At 43.8% G+C, this 23,201-nt stretch overlaps 1 protein-coding gene across 2 annotated transcripts in view; it reads left to right on the top strand.

Annotated features, from left to right (window-relative positions):
- Positions 1 to 13,755, top strand: part of SETBP1 (SET binding protein 1) — a 226,117-nt gene extending 212,362 nt beyond the window's left edge. The window contains exon 5 of one of the 2 annotated variants that reach the window (XM_069747148.1): positions 9,577 to 13,755. In XM_069747148.1, coding sequence (XP_069603249.1) covers positions 9,577 to 10,061 — 485 coding nt within the window. In that variant the 3' untranslated portion in view covers positions 10,062 to 13,755. The remainder of the gene's footprint in view (positions 1 to 9,576) is intronic. The other variant, XM_069747156.1, reaches the window with a different exon arrangement.
- The last annotated feature ends 9,446 nt before the right edge of the window (positions 13,756 to 23,201 follow it).

Genomic DNA, 23,201 nt, shown 5'->3' with positions numbered 1-23,201 from the left:
ATTGCTACAGCGCACAAGCGACAACATGGCGATAGGCGTCCACGCCCCTAATGTTATGTTTGCTAATGACAGGTGTTATGAAGGCAATCCAGAAACACAGTGTGCTTAGCGATCAGAGCGCACACAGTGATCTGACAAATACCCAAAAATACAAGAACGAGCTCTGAGACGTGGAAACTCTGTAGACTGCACACCTGATCCTATCCTAAACACAACTAAAAGCGGCTGTGGATTGCGCCTAACAACTACCTAGGCAACTCGGCACAGCCTAAGAAACTAGCTAGCCTGAAGATAGAAAAATAAGCCTGACTTGCCCCCAGAGAAATTCCCCAAAGGAAAAGGCAGCCCCCCACATATGACTGTGAGTAAGATGAAAAGACAAAACGTAGGGATGAAATAGATTCAGCAAAGTGGGGCCCGATATTCTAGGACAGAGCGAGGACAGTAAAGCGAACTTTGCAGTCTACAAAAAACCCTAAAGCAAAACCACGCAAAGGGGGCAAAAAAAACCCATCGTGCCGAACTAACGGCACGGCGGTACACCCTTTGCGTCTCAGAGCTTCCAGCAAAACAAAAGACAAGCTGGACAGAAAAAAAGCAACAAAAAAGCAAAAGGCACTTAGCTATACAGAGCAGCAGGTCACAGGAACAATCAGGAGAAGCTCAGATCCAACACTGAAACATTGACAAGGAGCAAGGATAGCAGCATCAGGCGGAGTTAAGTAATGAAGCAGTTAACGAGCTCACCAGAACACCTGAGGGAGGAAGCTCAGAAGCTGCAGTACCACTTGTGACCACAGGAGTGAATTCAGCCACAGAATTCACAACAGTACCCCCCCCTTGAGGAGGGGTCACCGAACCCTCACCAGAGCCCCCAGGCCGACCAGGATGAGCCGCATGAAAGGCACGAACAAGATCGGAAGCATGAACATCAGAGGCAAAAACCCAGGAATTATCTTCCTGAGCATAACCCTTCCATTTAACCAGATACTGGAGTTTCCGTCTAGAAACACGAGAATCCAAAATCTTCTCCACAATATACTCCAATTCCCCCTCCACCAAAACCGGGGCAGGAGGCTCAACAGATGGAACCATAGGTGCCACGTATCTCCGCAACAACGACCTATGGAATACATTATGTATGGAAAAGGAGTCCGGGAGGGTCAAACGAAAAGACACAGGATTGAGAACCTCAGAAATCCTATACGGACCAATAAAACGAGGTTTAAACTTAGGAGAGGAAACCTTCATAGGAATATGACGAGAAGATAACCAAACCAGATCCCCAACACGAAGTCGGGGACCCACACGGCGTCTGCGATTAGCGAAAAGTTGAGCTTTCTCCTGGGACAAGATCAAATTGTCCACTACCTGAGTCCAGATCTGCTGCAACCTATCCACCACAGAATCCACACCAGGACAGTCCGAAGACTCAACCTGTCCTGAAGAGAAATGAGGAAGGAACCCAGAATTGCAAAAAAATGGAGAAACCAAGGTAGCCGAGCTGGCCCGATTATTAAGGGCGAACTCAGCCAACGGCAAAAAGGACACCCAATCATCCTGGTCTGCAGAAACAAAACATCTCAGATATGTTTCCAAGGTCTGATTGGTTCGTTCGGTCTGGCCATTAGTCTGAGGATGGAAAGCCGAGGAAAAGGATAGGTCAATGCCCATCCTACCACAAAAGGCTCGCCAAAACCTCGAAACAAACTGGGAACCTCTGTCAGAAACAATATTCTCAGGAATGCCATGCAACCGAACCACATGCTGAAAGAACAAAGGTACCAAATCAGAGGAGGAAGGCAATTTAGCCAAGGGCACCAGATGGACCATTTTAGAAAAGCGATCACAGACCACCCAAATGACTGACATCTTTTGAGAAACGGGAAGGTCAGAAATGAAATCCATCGAAATATGTGTCCAAGGCCTCTTTGGGACCGGCAAGGGCAAAAGCAACCCACTGGCACGAGAACAGCAGGGCTTAGCCCTAGCACAAATCCCACAGGACTGCACAAAAGTATGTACATCCCGTGACAGAGATGGCCACCAGAAGGATCTAGCCACTAACTCTCTGGTACCAAAGATTCCAGGATGACCAGCCAACACCGAACAATGAAGTTCAGAGATAAGTTTATTTATTAGTCCACCTATCAGGGACGAACAGTTTCTCTGCTGGACAACGATCAGGTTTATTCGCCTGAAATTTTTGCAGCACCCGCCGCAAATCAGGGGAGATGGCAGACACAATGACTCCTTCCTTGAGGATACCCGCTGGCTCAGATAAACCCGGAGAGTCGGGCACAAAACTCCTAGACAGAGCATCCGCCTTCACATTTTTAGAGCCCGGAAGGTACGAAATCACAAAGTCGAAGCGGGCAAAAAATAACGACCAACGGGCCTGTCTAGGATTCAAGCGCTTGGCAGACTCGAGATAAGTCAAGTTCTTATGATCAGTCAATACCACCACGCGATGCTTAGCTCCTTCAAGCCAATGACGCCACTCCTCGAATGCCCACTTCATGGCCAGCAACTCTCGATTGCCCACATCATAATTACGCTCAGCGGGCGAAAACTTCCTGGAAAAGAAAGCACATGGTTTCATCACTGAGCAATCAGAACCTCTCTGTGACAAAACCGCCCCTGCTCCAATCTCAGAAGCATCAACCTCGACCTGGAACGGAAGAGAAACATCTGGCTGACACAACACGGGCAGAACAAAAACGACGCTTTAACTCCTGAAAAGCTTCCACAGCAGCAGAAGACCAATTAACCAAATCAGCACCCTTCTTGGTCAAATCGGTCAATGGTTTGGCAATGCTAGAAAAATTACAGATGAAGCGACGATAAAAATTAGCAAAGCCCAGGAACTTTTGCAGACTTTTCAGAGATGTCGGCTGAATCCAATCCTGGATGGCTTGGACCTTAACTGGATCCATCTCGATAGTAGAAGGGGTAAAGATGAACCCCAAAAATGAAACTTTCTGCACACCGAAGAGACACTTTGATCCCTTCACAAACAAAGAGTTAGCACGCAGGACCTGAAAAACCATTCTGACCTGCTTCACATGAGACTCCCAATCATCTGAGAAGATCAAAATGTCATCCAAGTAAACAATCAGGAATTTATCCAGATACTCACGGAAGATGTCATGCATAAAAGACTGAAACACAGATGGAGCATTGGCAAGTCCGAACGGCATCACTAGATACTCAAAATGACCCTCGGGCGTATTGAATGCAGTTTTCCATTCATCTCCTTGCCTGATTCTCACCAGATTATACGCACCACAAAGATCTATCTTAGTGAACCAACTAGCCCCCTTAATCCGAGCAAACAAGTCAGATAACAATGGCAAGGGATACTGAAATTTAACAGTGATCTTATTAAGAAGGCGGTAATCAATACACGGTCTCAGCGAACCATCCTTCTTGGCTACAAAGAAGAACCCTGCTCCCAGTGGTGATGACGATGGGCGAATATGTCCCTTCTCCAGGGATTCCTTCACATAACTGCGCATAGCGGCGTGTTCGGGCACGGATAAATTAAATAATCGACCTTTAGGGAATTTACTACCAGGAATCAAATTGATAGCACAATCACAATCCCTATGCGGAGGTAGAGCATCGGACTTGGACTCTTCAAATACATCCTGATAATCAGACAAGAACTCTGGGACCTCAGAAGGGGTGGATGACGAAATCGACAAAAATGGAACATCACCATGTACCACCTGACAACCCCAGCTGGATACCGACATGGAATTCCAATCCAATACTGGATTATGGGTTTGTAGCCATAGCAACCCCAACACGACCACATCATGCAGATTATGCAACACCAGAAAGCGAATAACTTCCTGATGTGCAGGAGCCATGCACATGGTCAGCTGGGCCCAGTATTGAGGTTTATTCTTGGCCAAAGGTGTAGCATCAATTCCTCTCAATGGAATAGGACACCGCAAAGGCTCCAAGAAAAACCCACAACGTTTAGCATAATCCAAATCCATCAGATTCAGGGCAGCGCCCGAATCCACAAACGCCATGACAGAAAACGACGACAAAGAGCATATCAAGGTAATGGACAGAAGGAATTTGGACTGTACAGTACCAATGACGGCAGACCTAGCGGACCGCTTAGTGCGCTTAGGACAATCAGAAATAGCATGAGTGGAATCACCACAGTAGAAACACAGACCATTCAGACGTCTGTATTCCTGCCGTTCAACTCTAGTCATAGTCCTATCGCACTGCATAGGCTCAGGTTTAACCTCAGGCAGTACCGCCAAATGGTGCACAGATTTACGCTCGCGCAAGCGTCGACCGATCTGAATGGCCAAAGACAAAGACTCATTCAAACCAGCAGGCATAGGAAATCCCACCATGACATCCTTAAGAGCCTCAGAGAGACCCTTTCTGAACAAAGCTGCCAGCGCAGATTCATTCCACTGAGTGAGTACTGACCATTTCCTAAATTTCTGACAATATACTTCTATATCATCCTGACCCTGGCACAAAGCCAGCAAATTTTTCTCAGCCTGATCCACTGAATTAGGCTCATCGTACAGCAATCCGAGCGCCAGGAAAAACGCATCGACACTACTCAATGCAGGGTCTCCTGGCGCAAGAGAAAATGCCCAGTCTTGAGGGTCGCCGCGCAAAAAAGAAATAATAATCAAAACCTGTTGAATAGGATTACCAGAAGAATGAGGTTTCAAGGCCAGAAATAGCTTACAATTATTTTTGAAACTTAGAAACTTAGTTCTATCTCCAAAAAACAAATCAGGAATAGGAATTCTTTGTTCTAACATAGATTTCTGATCAATAGTATCTTGAATTTTTTGTACATTTATAACGAGATTATCCATTGAAGAGCACAGACCCTGAATATCCATGTTCACACCTGTGTCCAGAATCACCCAAATGTCTAGGGGAAAAAAAAAAAGTGAACACAGAGCAGAAAAAAAAAAAAATGATGTCAGAACTTTTTCTTTCCCTCTATTGAGAATCATTAGTTTGGCTCCTTGTACTGTTATGTTTGCTAATGACAGGTGTTATGAAGGCAATCCAGGAACAGTGTGCTTAGCGATCAGAGCGCACACAGTGATCTGACAAATACCCAAAAATACAAGAACGAGCTCTGAGACGTGGAAACTCTGAAGACTGCACACCTGATCCTATCCTAAACACAACTAAAAGCGGCTGTGGATTGCGCCTAACAACTACCTAGGCAACTCGGCACAGCCTAAGAAACTAGCTAGCCTGAAGATAGAAAAGTAGGCCTGACTTGCCCCAGAGAAATTCCCCAAAGGAAAAGGCAGCCCCCCACATATAATGACTGTGAGTAAGATGAAAAGACAAAACGTAGGGATGAAATAGATTCAGCAAAGTGGGGCCCGATATTCTAGGACAGAGAGAGGACAGTAAAGCGAACTTTGCAGTCTACAAAAAACCCTAAAGCAAAACCACGCAAAGGGGGCAAAAAAAAACCACCGTGCCGAACTAACGGCACGGCGGTACACCCTTTGCGTCTCAGAGCTTCCAGCAAAACAAAAGACAAGCTGGACAGAAAAAAAGCAACAAAAAAGCAAAAGGCACTTAGCTATACAGAGCAGCAGGTCACAGGAACAATCAGGAGAAGCTCAGATCCAACACTGAAACATTGACAAGGAGCAAGGATAGCAGCATCAGGCGGAGTTAAGTAATGAAGCAGTTAACGAGCTCACCAGAACACCTGAGGGAGGAAGCTCAGAAGCTGCAGTACCACTTGTGACCACAGGAGTGAATTCAGCCACAGAATTCACAACACCTAAGACCTATGTCATCACTCTGCCCACGCCCCTTCATTGGCTGAAAAAAATGGCGCCAAGCGCGTCATACGAAACGCGACTTTGGCGCGAAAGTCGCGTACCGCATGGTTGACCCCCACACAGGGATCGGGTCGGGTTTCATGAAACCCGACTTTGCCAAAAGTCGGCGACTTTTGAAAATGAACGATCCGTTTCGCTCAACCCTAATAGCGGGTGAAGGTAGAACCATCTGTTTAATAACTGGCACACCAAGTGGTCAGGCCTGGTGTTGCTAATAAGTTCATGATGGTTTAAGTTGAGACCTTAAAATCTACTTTGATATGAACTATGTAATCTGAATAAATCCTGATGGGATCCATTATGTTGTATGGATTCTAAATCTGTTTTTGCAACTGAAATTCGTTGATTCAGCCAAAAACTGGACCAATGCGAAAATCAATAGTATGATGCTGAAAAGGTTTGGCGTTTTCTTGGATGGGGTATGGTACCTATACTTTTACTGTCTGTATATTGGATGTAACGTCTAGATTTATAATTGTTCTGGACTCAGTTTGGACCATTATAGTGATCTATGTTGCTGCAAGATTATTTCTGTAGACCCAACCAAAGGGTCCTATGTGTTACTTCCAGCATATGAACAGAAGGGGGTGCAAGCTTAGAAAAATATTGCTACTTTGTTCCGATACCAGCAGAATGTGGAGACAGAAACCCTGATTCCAGTGATGTCACTTCTTGGGCTGTTTAGTGTAGTATTGATAAAACCACTATTTTATCAGCAGGAAGTAATCACTGGATGTCTAGTAAACCTTTTGCTAGGTAGCCCTCCATATTCACGAGCTCTGTATAACCCCCACTCCCAACACTCGCTGTTCGCGTTTTGTGTACACTGTGCATAGGCAGGAAGCAGCCAATCAGAGGCGGGGCGGGGTTATACACCATTCCGCTTTCAGAGAACTGGTAGATCGGCAGCGCAGAAAGCGGGAATTTTATCAAAATGACAGCAATCAGTCTAATAAGTGATGTATCGCTGTAATCGGGGTCTCTCTACCTGTTGCTCTCAGTGTAGCAAAAACCTGGTGAAAGGTTCATTCCATGGCATCTTTAGATTGGGTACAATGTTTGACCATTTCAGTAGGGTTGGTCCACCATAGCTTTTCGTGCGCTCTAATATTGAATGAAAGAAAATATTTTAGGCAATTATTCGAATGGGTTTTGAGGTCTTCATTATGTTGACATTTCACTATCTAATTTATTTCAATACTACATTTTCTAGGTGTGAAATTATCCACATGGGGAATTAAAAAAATAAAATAAAAAATTCTCTTATGAAAAGTGTAATTTTAAAAATGTTGGGATTTATCTGCAGTCCAGATGCTGGGATAAATTGATGAAATATACAAGAAGTTAACGGGGAAATTGGACTGCACCATGAGTTTCCTGCAATTAATGAAGATCTCTTTGAAAATATCTTCATGAGAAGAAATCTGCTGTCTGAGCCCAGATGTTACTCAGAATATAAGCTCCTTCTTTCTTCAGAATGCCCCCAAGGCAAAACAACCTGATAAACTGAATAATGAGTTTTAACTAATTAAGACCAAACTTTGCTTTCAACTTTTAATATCGAACTGGATGCAGTATGTATAGCGGATGGGTGCTGGTAGTTTGAGTCGGTTTATGGAAAATGTATTTCCTTATTCAGTAGAGTTGTCCTCTATTTTAGAGCGGTGCAAGTTCTAGATTTCACTACTAGTAGCCCAAAATGTATTCGAATCCCTAGACGTAACTAGGAATTTAATTACTATCCATAAACAGTAGTAATGTTTTTAGATAAAATATGCAAGTTAATTCGTAACATAGCTCCGCCCCTTGGCTTGCGGTATTGTATTATTTGTGCATCAGTTGCTCTTGTCTAGTTCCGTCTTAACAGCTCTCCCGGAGGTCAATAATAGTATTACAATTAAAACATTGGTTTTAAATGGGTTGCACCCTGAGATCCACCTATGTCCATATGTCTTATGAGTTAAGCACATTTTTCAAAATTTGGTTCCGATTACGATAGGCGGGGAATATTGTTTTTGCGATATTTACCGAACACAGCCAAATGTCATTGGAGTCAATGGAAGTTGAAATGAATGAATATGTTCGGAATCGATTGTCAAACATGAATCCGCACGATTAAGGTACCAATATGGCACGAATATGACAAATTCCGATTTGGGTACAGATTCCGAACATATCATTTCAACTGTACATTTAAGGCTACTTTCACACTAGCGTCATGCACTGCACATCACAATGCGTTGTTTTGCAGAAAAAACGCATCCTGCAAAGTTGTGTGCAGGATACGTTTTTTCTCCATAGGCATGTATTAGCGACGCATTGCAATGCATTGCCACACGTCGCAACCGTCGAGCATCGTGTTGTGGCGGACCGTCAGACCAAAAAAGTTGCTTGCAATGTTTTTTTGAGCGTCGTGTCTGCCATTTCCGACCGCGCATGCGCAGCCGGAACTCCACCCACACCTCCCCGCAACTCACAATGGGGCAGCGGACGCGCTGGAAAAATGCATCCGCTTCCCCCGTTGTGCGGCGCTTCTACAGTATGCATCGGTACGTCGGCCCGATGCACTGCGACGGGCCGAGTACGACGCTAGTGTGAAAGTAGCCTAAGTCTTCCCCTGGCGAAATTGACTGCATTCTGGAGATCCCCAATGTGGATCATCTGATGTCATGTAGGCTGTACTTTAAAAGATGGTCTTTGATTGGGCTGCCCCTTTATTTCAAGACACAATTAGTAAAGGTGTTGTATGATTTGAATAATTCAGAGTTTCTTGAGAAGGTTTTGTCAATTCAGAGGATTTGACTGCTGACCAGAATGAAGAGGGGATGCAAGGTGTGCATCTCTTCCTCTGGAGGACCCAGACATCTCATTGATATGAAATATGTATTGCTTCATTTTGCCTGTGGTTGCCCTGCATGAAAAAGTATACTAAAAGTATACATGACCTGTCCATGTTTCTGTACGGTCAGACACGGCCATTACACAATACACAGCAGGGGCACATTTATAAGATTATCTCAGCCCAGGAACATTTTATTTACACACATCCAATTGTGGAAATTTTTATTATTCCAAGATCTATTGAATAAATGAACTTTTGTTTGTGGGAAAAACCCTTTAAGGCTCATTCTCACAACCGATTTTCTTGTACGAGTGTGATCTGTAGTTTTCTCAGATAGCACTTGTACCCATAATAGTCTATGGGGTTGTACACATCAATTTTTTTTCCCTCACCGAGTGGTCCGAGGACAGTATTGGAGACTTGTCCAGTTGTGATTCAAGCATAGAATCAAAATGCAATGCAAGTCTATGGGTCTGTGAAAAAATCGTATCGATGTTATCGGAGTGCGGTCTGATTTTCATTGCTTGTCTGAAAGTAAACAGAGACTATTAAATAATTTGTCAAGACTACAACAACATTGATGGCTTTTCTTTAAGATGCAACATGAATATCAGATCGGTGGTGTTTTAGTGTGGGTCAGACTCTAGGCATGTCTGTTGATCATTTAACTCATATACAGTATGTCTGGTACCCCGAAATCTTTCAATTTCCTGACTGATAAGGGTTCGAGAGTTGACCCACCAATCTGATGTTGATGACTTCAAAATTCTAAGAAAATGCCATCACTTTATAGTTGTACATAACTTATTTGATCTAAGTATTGTTGATTCAATAATAAAAAAACCTTTTTTTTCTGTTTTCCTTTAGCCAATGCCTCACTCCGAAATCGTTTCAAGAGATGTGAGATCGAAGCCATCCAGGGCGAAGTGAGGAAAATGTGCAACTACAACAAAATTCTGTCCACCAAAAAGAACATGGATCATGTGAACAAAATCTTAAAGGCCAAGAGGTTACAGAGACAATCCAAGACGGGCAATAACTTTGTGAAGAAGAGAAGGGGTCGTCCAAGGAAGCAATCCGTTTTGTTTGACGACGATTGTAGAGACCAAATGCCTGTTCTGGAGAAATGTGTTGACCTCCCCAACAAAAGAGGTCAAAAGTTCCATTCACATGAACCAGAGAAGAAAAGTCAAGACACAGTCATGGACACCATCGAAGCAGTGATACATATGTCAAGAGAATCTCAAAATTCTCGAGCGCCACGAAATGGAAAGAGGAAACTTCCAAATGAAGAGCAGGTGAAGACGAAAAGACGTAGAAAGAGACGTGGGGGATCTGAAAATGGCCCCTGAGATCAATACAGACTTGTTTCATTTGATAATCAGGCTGACAATTAATGTATAACCCCTTGGAAAAGCTGCAGCTATTTTTTTTTCTTCTCTCTGTTCCTTCTTCCACCCCAATTAACTAATGTTACAAAACGATCGTTTTGTTCTACAGTTAATGTGCAAATCTCTTGGCACTATACTTCAAATTTGTACCTTCATGCTAAACAATACCCAGTCGTGAAAAAGACCGCCCATGTTTGTTAATGAGACTATATGAACCTTCTTATTTCAGTGATATGTTCTCCATTCTGGAACCCAAGAGAAGGTAGAGAAGGTGAAATCCTTCAATAGCCGTGCAAAAGATATTTATTTTTTCAAATGGCCACTACACATTGGGGGGAAAAAAATCAAAAGAATTTAACTTTTTTTTTAAGGAGTTTCATAAATTGTCCTATATACCCTAAGCCATGATAAAGCTTTAGAAAATGAATGTGTAACATTTTTTTTTCTATCATATTTAACTACACTGTATATGAAGAGATTTCCCTCCCATGACTCTACCCTTTCATTATTCGAGGGTGGGTTTGCTCCCATGCATTTTGATGAGCCTGTTCTAGCTTGCAACTAAGCGACATAGGAAATATTAAAGAAAAAAAAAAGTTTGCTTTTTTTTCCCCTTCAAATCTGCAGTCAGCTTTATTCATTTCAACCATTATGCAAATTCTGCAATACGGTAATTTTAGTTCCCGCAGGATTTTTTTACAATATTTTTTTGCAATACCCCCGTATTGCACCTTAACTGAGAAGCATGGCAATGTCATACCCAACTGTTCCAATGTGTTGCCAACTTAATTTCGGTAAAATTAAAAATTCTCATTCTTAGAAGTTAAGCAATTACCGAAATAGCTGTATACCTGGACAACGTCTATAATGAAACCAGACCTCTATTGATAGTTGTTACAGTGAAGCAAGTGTTCTTATCTTAAAACTATAGGATATCATAACTGCAAAATGTTCACACTTTAAGCCACATTGGGTAGCAGGAACCCCAATTGTGGTTGCCTTAATATTTTTTTTTTCTGTTGTACATAATGTAATTATTACATTGTTCAGTCTTCATGATCACAAACTGGCTGTGACTCAAAATATGTCTCTTCATCCGTTTTTACCGATTGATTTAAAATTTCAATCTGAAATGTAGGAAACGATTTTGAGGCCCAAGATGAAAAAAAAAAATAATATATCATTCTCAACTCAAACTGATTCTAAAATTTATATACAGTTCTTACTCCACGCATGGCTCCTCCACTTCGATGAAAGTTCCAGCTTGTCTGGTTGACCACAGATTACTTAATCAAATTTTCTAAATAAAATTTTCCGTAATTGATTAGTAAAAATGATTCTTGAATGAGAAACATTTTTTTTTAATAAAGAATGATTCTAAACACAAAGTGATTGAATTGATACTAAAATTTACATACAGTTCTTACTCCACGCATGGCTCCTCCACTTCGATGAAAATTCCAGCTTGTCTGGTTGACCATAGATTACGTAATCATATTTTCTAAAGTAGAATCTTCCTTAATTGATTAGTAAAAATGATTCTTAAATTCATTTTTTTTTTTTAAATTTGCACTTTAAGAAAAGAAAAACAATCATTGTTCTGTGGTTTCGTCTTGACATACTTATGGGTGACTCATTAGAAATCATCCTATTGTCATATTTATAAATCCTTTAGAAGTCATGGAATGGAGTCAAGTGCTTTAAAAACAAAAATGAAAAAAAAAGTGTAAAATTAGAAATGTACTAATTTCGGTGCCTGTCTGCACCAAGGCGAAAAATTACTGCCAGATCTGTCATTTTGAAAATATTGTAAACTCTTCTCTATTACAGAAATGTGATTTGTTTTCAAACGGAGTCATAGCCTAAATTGAGAGCGGGATAATTACTTCTCGATGATTTGAAGGGAGATTAATTCATTAAAGGAACACTCAGCTTCTTATCATAAATCTTTGATTCCTTGTGGACGATGATATACTCACTTTTTAATTTTTTTGGGCCATTTTGAAAGCCATAAATAATAATGTACAGGAGCCCTCTGGGCCATAGATATTATTTTGTATTTAATAAATCATGGCATGACTATAGTTCCATAGTGAATATTTTTGAGAAATTAGATGTTTCACTTGTGATACAGGTGGCTTCTCGATCTCAGGTGCAAGATTTAAAAAGAAAAAAAGATTTAGATTTAAAAAAAAAAATTGGGTACCACCAACTTCAAATCATCCATGTAATTTAATTTTTGGTTACTACTACGTACGCACTACAGAGGCCCCATAATTGTCCATATAGCGATTAATTTTCTTTAAGGATATGTTTAGGCGTTTTTACCGATCTCTTTTAAGCATGTAGACTTTTTCCGAAATTTTTGCTTCAAAGTTAACTTGGTGCAGAGCTCAAACACCATATTTTATTATTTTTTTCCGTTAAGTGTATATAATAAGCATGCTAATGAGTTAAAATAGGTTCAAACAGTGTTATTGCATTTAGGGGTTTTGCATAATGGATATGAAAGATTTATGGTTACGATCAAGTAACTGGCTGGATAATCCGTAATATAGAAAAAAAAAGTTCTCAAATGTACAGCTCGTATAGTTGGCATCTACATCTCAAGTGTGACAAAATGCGCTCTTGTTTTGCTACATTATATATTCAGTGCAGTTTTCTTCATTGTAATGTTGCATGTCCCTAAAAGTCTCGAAATTTTTTTTTAATTTTGGTGTACAATTTCAAATACCTAAATTTTTTTGATTTTTTTTTAAACTTCTCATCGGTAGCTTCCTCACAGGCTCAACCGTGTATAGATCTAAGTTTTACCCATTAAATATAGTAAAGTACCACAGTTCAATTCAAAAGCACATTTTTCCACCCTTCCCATCCCTCTCCCCCTTCCCTTTTTAATATTTTTCATATAAGTCTATATTTACACTACATGGAAAGGAAGACATTATATCGATAAGTTGAATGAGCTGCCAATCTATCAACGTAGGGGGTTGTTACGTTTCAGTCCCACGTTGCTGTTTTTTTCTTTGTTTGTTTTTTTGTCTTTTTTTTTTTCTAAGCTATTTCTTAAGTAATGCACATGAAATGTTATATATGTATATATTTAAGGAGAAAAAAAACGGGGCACAAAATTGTTTTACAAGTCGTGCTGGCTAATTTTTAGTTTGTATTCATAAGTGGTTTTTAAAAGCCTTTTTTAAAGTGTACTTGCATGTTCTACTTTGATTGTATGTAAACATATTTTAGAACAAAAAAAAAATTGTATTTGTATTTTATTGAATATAGAGGCAAGAAGAAACTTGTACATTGTTTGAAATGTTCTTTTTGTAACAGTTTTTATTCATGAAGCATTTTTGTACATTTAAAAGCAAAAAAAATGGAGAAAAAAAAACAAAACAAAATGAATATGAAATTGCTGTTATATGATGCATAGGTACATCAGGCATGCTTTCTTGTCATGCTACGTCATGATCCTAGATGTTGGTTTTTAAACTTTTTTTTTTTTTTTCTAAAGGAAAGCTCTTTTTTTTTTTTTTTTCGCTACCAAATCAGGTTAGCAGTAATAGAGCACTTAACTAAAACAAAAACAACAAAAAAAATATTAATCCTATTCATATGTTATTCATTGTGTGAAATTAAATGAATTCAATTCAGACTAATTTACTATGTGGATTTATTGATTTTATTGGGTTGTTACATTAATCGTGTAGGTCAAAGGTAAAAATGCCAAAGCCATTTGGTTTTACAATTAAATAATTATTATTGTTTTATAAGATAATTTAATCCCTTTCTACCATTGGATGTACTATTCCGTCCATGTGGGGTGGGCCCTACTTCCCAAGGACGGAATAGTACGTCGAGTGCAATCAGCCACGCTCATGGGGGGATTGCGTGCTTCCTTGAGACTCTCGGAGCAACGCAAAGTGATCGCGTTGCTCCGAGGGTCTCTTACCTCCTCCTCCCTGCAGCAGGCCCAGATCCAAAATGGCCATGGGGCTGCATCCGGGTCCTGCAGGTAGGTGGCTTCACAGCGTCTGCTCAGAGCAGGCACCAGGAAGCCTCCAGCAGTGCACGTCAGATCGCTGATCTGACACAGTGCACAGCAAAGTGTCAGATCAGCGATCTGTCACTTTACTGTGATGTCCCCTCCTGGGGCAAAGTAAAGTAAAAAAAAAAAAAAATTCCTAAATAAATTTAAAAAAAAAAAAAAAATATATATATATATATATATATATATATATATATATATATATATATATATATATATATTGTTCCAATAAATACATTCCTTTATCTAAATAAAAAAAACAATAAAAGTACACATATTTAGTATGCCGCGTCCGTAATGACCCGTCCTATAAAACTGTCCCACACTTTTTAACCCCTTCAGTGAACACCGTAAAAAAAAGACAAACTCTTTATTATCATGCAGCCGAACAAAAAGAATGATATAAATAACCATGGTACCGCTGAAAACGTCATCTTGTCCCGCAAAAAACGTGCCACCATACAGCATAAGCAGCGAAAAAATAAAAAAGTTATAGTCCTCAGAATAAAGGGATGCAAAAATAATTTTTTTCTTTAAAATAGGTTTCATCGTATAAAAGCGCCAAAACATAAAAAAAATATAAGTGAGGTATCACTGTAATCTTACTGTGGTTAGGGTTAGGGGTGTGTTTGGATTAGGGTTTCAGTTATAATTGGGGGGTTTCCACTGTTTAGGCACATCAGGGGCTCTCCAAATGCGACATGGCGTCCGATCTCAATTCCAGCCAATTCTGCGTTGAAAAAGAAAAACAGTGCTCCTTCCCTTCCAAGCTCTCCCGTGCGCCCAAACATATGGGGTATCAGCATACTCAGGACACATTGGACAACAACTTTTGGGGTCCAATTTGTTGGCGGAACGCACCGAATATATTTATTAAATGATAGGTGCGTTTGCAACCCGGGATCCACCGTGCAGGAAAGAACCTGCTACTAAGCAAGGCGGCGAAGCAAATTAGTATAAATGAACTCTGTTACTTCATAGAGACCGTAGTAACAAGAATGCTGTGCCCTGTTTAGCTCACAGGGGACACAGCTACTGTGTAGAGCCGACAGTGGTCATGCAGTCCAACCAACACGCAGCTCCTCTCCGGTGGAGCCGGAATTCTAATGGCTATTAGCCAGCCCTGAATTCAGACTTCAACTCCTCGTCGGAGGTGCCAGCATTCTAGGGGCTTATTTCAGCCGGGTCCCTGACTGCATACACAAAACTCCTCGCCGGAGGTGCCAGCATTCTATGGGGCTTATTTCAGCCGGGTCCCTAACCACACACATGACCACACTAGCGCTGAGCTCGTACATATTTGATACTAGTGCATGGCCATGCGGTCATGAGAACCTATTATAGCTGTAGCACCTACAGGACCTTCCAAAAAGGACCAATGGAAGGCTGCCACAGAACTTGATCAGGTACAGGACCTTCCTGGAGGACCAATGGAAGTTGCTGCAGTACCTGAGCATGTGACGCTTGATCTCCACTGAGAGATCTTACCCTGGGCATTCTCAGTGTGTGCAAAGCAGGACTTAGTCTCAGAAAAGCCTGCTCGCCGCAGACCAGTGCAGGGTACAATAGCAGAGCCTGGAGAGGCAGCAGTAACCCTTTGCACAGTATCAGATTCAGTGAGACGCTGGGACCGCCGTCTCTGCTGAGCAGGCTCCACTGCAGCCGATGCAAAATGGGAGACCGCAGCAGACATGGTTCAAGATTCCCCCTGTGCAGCTATGGAAACTCGACTCCTAACATTATCCCCCCTCCTAGGGCCCCCCCCTCGAGCCTCGCTATGCTCAAAAGCTGCAATGAGCAGCGGAGCCCGAATATGCTCCACAGGTTCCCAGGTCCTATTTTCTGGACCATGACCCTTCCAGTCCACCAGATAAAATTTCTTGCCACGTACCACCTTGCACCACACAATAGCATTCACCTCAAACTCATCCGTGAATGAACCCGATGTCCTGGCAGATGACTTGGAAAACCGGGACATATGAATGGACTTTAAGAGGGAAACATGGTGTCGGTGATACCAAGGCATGGAGGAATAGCCAAACGGTAGACCACAGGGTTGACCTGTTCCAGAACCTTGAACGGGCCAATGTAACGAGGCGCAAACTTAGTGGACTCAACTCGCAGCCTGATGTTACGAGCAGAGAGCCACACTAAGTCGCCAGGAGCAAAGGTCGGAGTGGGGCGCCGGTGTCTATCAGCAGAAACCCTCATTCTCTCCTTGGAGGCCCAGATGGCATCCTGTGTGCGGTCCCAAATGTCACGTGCCTCCACCACTCAGTCTGCCACCCTAGAATTGGTGGATGACACGGGCATGGGCACAGGGACACGCGGATGCTGGCCGTAATTAAGGAGAAAAGGAGTCTGCCCAGTGGAATTGGCAACGGCGTTGTTCAAGGAAAATTCCGCCCAAGGTAGCAAAGATGCCCAGTCATCCTGCCTAGCAGAGACAAAATGTTGCAAGTATGTCACCAGTCTGGTTGGTCCTCTACCAACCCATTCGTCTCGGGATGGTATGCAGAAGAGAGATTCAACTCTATGCTGAGTAAACGGCAGAGCTCTCTCCAAAACCGAGACGTGAACTGGGGACCCCGGTCGCTGACCATTTTATCAGGCATTCCATGTAAATGGAAAATATGCTTAATGAATAACGCCACCAAGGCCCGTGCAGAAGGTAACCGTGGAAGCGGCACCAAGTGCACCATCTTAGAGAAATGATCAGTGACAACCCAGATAACGGTGCAGCTACGAGACTTGGGTAAGCCCACCACAAAGTCAATCACGACTATTTCCCAGGGCCTGTCTGCCACCGGTAGGGGGTAAAGCAACCCAGCAGGCCGTTGCTGAGGAGACTGATTCTGGGCGCAGGAAACGCACGCCCGAATATAGTCCCAGACATCATGGGCCATATGCGGCCATCAGTATGTTCTCGCCAAAAGCTCAGATTTTGGTCCCAAAATGCCCACCCCCTCTGGACGAGTGAGCCCAAGAGAGAACCTCCGGTCGCAAATTCGCTGGCACGAAAGTCTTGCCCGGGGGCACAGACTAGTGAAACCGGAGCTACAGTTCTCAGGCTCTCAGAAGGGACAATAAGCTGAGGCTCCTCCTCCTTTGATGACACAACGGAGCGGGAGAGAGCGTTGGCACGAATGTTCTTCTCCTCTGAGAGAAAATGAAGAGTAAAATGAAACCGGGAGATGAACAGGGACCATCTAGCCTGGCGAGAATTCAGCCGCTGGGCCGTCTGTAGATATACCAAGTTTTTGTGGTAAGTAGTGTTGAGCATTCCGATACCGCAAGTATCGGGTATCGGCCGATACTTGCGGTATCGGAATTCCGATACAGAGTTCCGATATTTTTGTGATATCGGGAATCGGTATCGGATCCATATTAATGTGTAAAATAAAGAATTAAAATAAAAAATATTGATATACTTACCTCTCCGGAGGCCCCTGGACATCACGACTGGTAACCGGCAGCCTTCTTTGTTTAAAATGAGCGCGTTTAGGGACTTCCATGACGTCACGGCTTCTGATTGGTCGCGTGCCGCTCATGTGACCGCCACGCGACCAATCACAAGCCGCGACGTCATTCTCAGGCCCTAAACCCCTCATTCTAGGAATTTAGGACCTGAGAATGACGTTGCGGCTTCTGATTGGTCGCGTGGCGGTCACAGGAGCGGCACGTGACCAATCAGAAGCCGCAACGTCATTCCCAGGTCCTAAACGCGCTCATTTTAAACAAAGAAGGCTGCCGGTTACCAGCGGTGATGTCCAGGGGCCTCCGGAGAGGTAAGTATATCAATATTTTTTATTTTAATTCTTTATTTTACACATTAATATGGATCCCAGGGCCTGAAGGAGAGTTTCCTCTCCTTCAGACCCTGGGAACCATCAGGATACCTTCCGATACTTGGTGTCCCATTGACTTGTATTGGTATCGGCGATATCCGATAATTTTCGAGTATCGGCCGATACTATCCGATACCGATACTTTCAAGTATCGGACGGTATCGCTCAACACTAGTGGTAAGTGAAAACCTGGAAGGGAAAGCGAGCTCCCTCCAAGAGATGTCTCCACTCCGAAAAAGCCAACTTCATGGCTAGCCAACTCCCTGTACCCGATGGAATAATTCCTCTCTGCCGGTGTGAAGAAGAAGCAAGGATGGTTCCGACCTTGAGCATCCTTTTGGAAAAGGACTGCTCCAGCACCAACGGATGAGGCATCCACCTCCATGATAAATAGCTTATCTACATCAGGGTGATGTAGAATGGGAGCGCTAGTGAAGTGTGACTTAACCGAGAGGAAGGCCTTGGAGACATCCTCCGACCACAGCTTGGGATTTGCTCCCTTCTTTGTGAGGGCAACCAAGGGAGCTGCCAAAGTTGAGAAGTGTGGGATGAACTGGTGATAGTAATTAATGAACCCCATAAAGCACTGCACCACTTTAAGTGATTGGGGTTCCAGCCAGTCCATCACAGCCTGTAGCTTGGCAGGATCCATAGCCAAACCCTGGGCAGAGATGATATAACCAAGGAAAGGCAAGGAATCCTGCTCAAACACACACTTCTCCAGTAGAGGGAGTTTGCCCGTAAGAGGTCGAAGACTTTGCGAACATCTCTTCGATGGGAGTCAATATCTGGAGAGTAGATGAGAATATCATCCAGATGGACTACGACCGAGGTGGTAAGCATATCCCAGAAGATGTTGTTCACAAAGTCTTGGAAAACGGCTGGGGCATTACAGAGCCCGAAGGGCATCACTAGATACTCATAGTGCCCATCCCTGGTGTTAAAAGCCGTCTTCCATTCGTCCCCCTCACGGTTGCGAATCAGATTGTAAGCACCCTGCAGATCTAATTTAGTAAATACCCTTGCTCCCCGTAGCCTATCAAAAAGCTCAGATATCAGGGTTAGTGGGTACTTGTTCTTAATGGTGATGGTGTTAAGACCCCTGTAGGCTATACATGGATGTAAGTCTCCACTCTTCTGCACAAAGAAGAACCCAGCCCCTGCAGGTGACACTGACTTCCTAATGAATCCTCTTGCCAGATTCTCTTGAATGTATTGAGATATTGCCTCCGTCTCCGGGAGAGATGATGGATAGACTCGACCCCGGGGAGGCTCAGCACCAGGCAAGCCCTTTTGGAGAGCATGTCCGCATAGGGCCAATAGTGCTTGGGGAGAGAGGAAAGATCTGAGGGTACCTCTGTTGTAGCAACCTGAACGCACTCCCTCTGACATCTACACTCACAGGATTTACTCCATCCCAAAATTCTCCCTGAGGACCACTATATGAGGAGAATGATAGCGTAGCCATGGTATCCCCAACAGGACCTCATCAATTCTTTCAGGAATGACTAATAGAGAGATAATCTCTTGATGTGATGAAGACAGAAAGAGTGAAAGGAATGGTTTGGTGGGTAATCTGTGACGGTGGTGTTGACCCATTTACCACTCTAACGGTTACTGGTTTGGCGAGCATCACCAGGGGTATTGCGTGACGCTGGGCGAAAGCAGATGTCATAAAATTACCCTCCACCCCAGAGTCCATACATATCTCTACCATAAGAGTGGATGGGCCTATGGTAATTGTCCCCTTGAAGGACAACTTAGCGGCAAACGTCGCCGTGTCTAGTGTACCTCCTCCAACTGCCACTAGACGCTGACGTTTCCCCGACCACTGAGGACACTTGGAGGCAAGATGTCCTGACTGCCGGCAAACATGACAGACCTTAAGTGCATGAGCAGTCGGGACTTGTACCCCGATAGTGTCACCTCTATGGTCTCATGTGACTCTGACGCCTGGACTGGAGATTCCAAAGGTCTGGCGAAGGTGGGAGCCAGCCAAAACCTCTGCCTACACTGGGCTCGCTCCAACCTTTGCTCGTGAAAACGAAGGTCTATGCGATTTGATACAGCTATGAGCTCCTCCAGTGTGGCGGGAATCTCCCTAGTGGCCAAAGCATCCTTCACATGGTCAGCCAGCCCCCTCCCAAAATACAGGAATGAGGGTTTTATCTGGCCATTCCAACTCAGACGCTAATGTCTGGAAATGGACGGCAAAATGGCTGACCATGGTCGAACCCTGAGTCAAAGCCAGCAGTTGGAGTGCTGGATCATGGGTGACTTGAGGTCCTACAAAGACCTGTTTCAGAATGTCCAGAAACCGAGGAACACTCCGCACCACATGATCATTACGCTCCCACAGCAGTGTAGCCCTTCCAGACAGGAGCTCGAGGTGTATACCACACTGGCTCACGAAACCCCTTCAGGACTTACTGTCCCCAGAGTATTTTTCAGGCAATGGGAGGTGAGATAAAGTCACAACAGAGGTGGCAGTGGGTAAAGCTGCTTCATCCACGCTAGCAGCCTGAACAGCTATTGCAGTAACATCCACCATTTCTTAGCCAGATCCTGGCGCTAATATACTGTTAGGGTTGGCGGAACGCACCAAATATATTTATTAAATGAGATCGGTGCGTTTGCAACCCGGGATCCACCGTGCAGGAAAGAACCTGCTGCTAAGCAAGGCGGCGAAGCAAATTAGTATAAACGAACTCTGTTACTTCACAGAGCCCGTAGTAAAAAGAACGCTGTGCCTTGTTTAGCTCACCGGGGACACAGCTACTGTGTAGAGCCGACAGTGGTCATGCAGTCCAATCAACACGCAGCTCCTCTCCGGTGGAGCGGTAATTCTAATGGCTATTAGCCAGCCCGGAATTCAGACTTCAACTCCTCGCCGGAGGTGCCAGCATTCTAGGGGCTTATTTCTGCCGGGTCCCTGACCACACTGGCCCTGAGCTCGTACATATTTTATACTAGTGCATGGCCGTGCGGTCATGAGAACCTTTTATAGCTGTAGCACCTACAGGACCTTCCAAGAAGGACCAATGGTAGGCTGCCACAGAACTTGATCAGGTACAGGAATGTTATGATCTGGTGGTTTAGGAACAACATGAGACAAGCTCTGAAGGAGGTGGTATCTGTACTGACCGCAGACCCTGAACCTAGCAGCGCAACTAGAAATAGCCGTGGGGGGTACCTGACGCTCTCTAGACCCCTCGGCACAGCCTAAGATCTATCTTCCCCTAAAGATGGAAACAGGAAACCTATCTTGCCTCAGAGAAAATTCCCAAAGGAAAAATAGCCCCCCACAAATATTGACGGTGAGAGGAGGGGAAAATAACATACGCAGAGATGAAATCAGATTTTAGCATAGGAGGCCAGTCTAGCTTGATAGATAGGACAGGAAAGGATACTGTGCGGTCAGTATAAAAACTACAAAACAATCCACGCAGAGTTTACAAAATCTCCACACCTGACTAAAGGTGTGGAGGGTAAATCTGCTTCCCAGAGCTTCCAGCTAACAGAAAAAATCCATAATGACAAGCTGGACAAAAATAGAATGCACGGAACAATAAGTCCACAACATGTGGACTGAAATGAGCAAAGCCAGAACTTATCTTTGCAGAACCGGTCAGGAAACCAGGAGAATCCAAGCAGAGATGTGAAACCAGCCAGAGAACATTGACAAGTGGCATAGGCTGAAGACTAGAGCCAGGTTAAATAGCAGAGCCAGGAGAGACGATTAGTGAAAGCAGCTGCTAAAGCTAAACCCAAGGAGCGGCAGTTCCACTCAAAACCACCAGAGGGAGCCCAAGGGCAGAATTCACAAAAGTGCCGTTTACAACCACCGGAGGGAGCCCAAGAACGGAATTCACAACAGTACCCCCCCCCTTGAGGAGGTGTCACCGAACCCTCACCAGAGCCCCCAGGCCGATCAGGATGAGCCAAGTGAAAAGCACAAACCAAATCGGTAGCATGGACATCGGAGGCAACAACCCAAGAATTATCCTCCTGGCCATAACCCTTCCACTTGACAAGATACTGTAGCCTCCGCCTCGAAAAACGAGAATCCAAAATCTTCTCAACCTCATATTCCAACTCTCCCTCAACCAACACCGGGGCAGGAGGGTCAACCGAGGGAACAACGGGCACCACATATCTCCGCAACAAAGATCTATGGAAAACATGAATGGCAAAAGAGGCTGGAAGAGCCAAACGAAAAGAGACCGGATTAATAATTTCAGAAATTTTATAAGGACCAATAAACCGAGGCTTAAACTTAGGAGAAGAAACCCTCATAGGAACATGACGAGAAGACAACCAAACCAAATCCCCCACACGAAGCCGGGGACCAACACGCCGACGGCGGTTAGCAAAACGTTGAGCCCTTTCCTGAGACAACGTCAAATTGTTCACCACATGAGTCCAAATCTGCTGCAGCCTATCCACCACAGAATCAACACCAGGACAATCAGAAGGCTCAACCTGCCCAGAAGAAAAACAAGGATGAAAACCAAAATTACAAAAGAAAGGTGAAACCAAAGTAGCAGAACTAGCCCGATTATTAAGGTCAAACTCGGCCAATGGCAAGAAAGACACCCAATCATCCTGATCAGCAGACACAAAGCATCTCAAATAGGTCTCCAAGGTCTGATTAGTTTGCTCAGTTTGGCCATTAGTCTGAGGATGAAACGCCGAAGAAAAAGACAAATCAATGCCCATCCTAGCACAAAAGGCCCGCCAAAATCTAGAGACAAACTGAGAACCTCTGTCAGACACAATATTCTCCGGAATGCCATGCAAACAAACCACATGCTGAAAAAATAATGGAACCAGATCTGAGGAGGAAGGCAACTTAGGCAAAGGTACCAAATGGACCATTTTAGAGAACCGGTCACAAACAACCCAGATAACAGACATCTTCTGGGAAACAGGAAGATCCGAAATAAAATCCATGGAAATATGCATCCAGGGCCTCTCAGGGACCGGCAAAGGCAAAAGCAACCCACTAGCGCGGGAACAGCAAGGCTTGGCCCGGGCGCAAGTCCCACAGGACTGCACAAAAGCACGCACATGGCGAGACAAGGAAGGCCACCAAAAGGACCTAGCAACCAAATCTCTGGTACCAAAAATCCCAGGATGACCAGCCAACACTGAACAATGAACTTCAGAAATTACCTTACTTGTCCATCTATGAGGAACAAACAG

The sequence above is a fragment of the Ranitomeya imitator genome, chromosome 1 (genome assembly GCF_032444005.1).
Source record: "Ranitomeya imitator isolate aRanImi1 chromosome 1, aRanImi1.pri, whole genome shotgun sequence".
In the NCBI taxonomy this organism is placed as follows: Eukaryota; Metazoa; Chordata; class Amphibia; order Anura; family Dendrobatidae; genus Ranitomeya; species Ranitomeya imitator.
The sequence above is the reverse complement of the archived record's forward strand: the minus strand, read 5'-3'. Positions and strand labels throughout refer to the sequence as shown.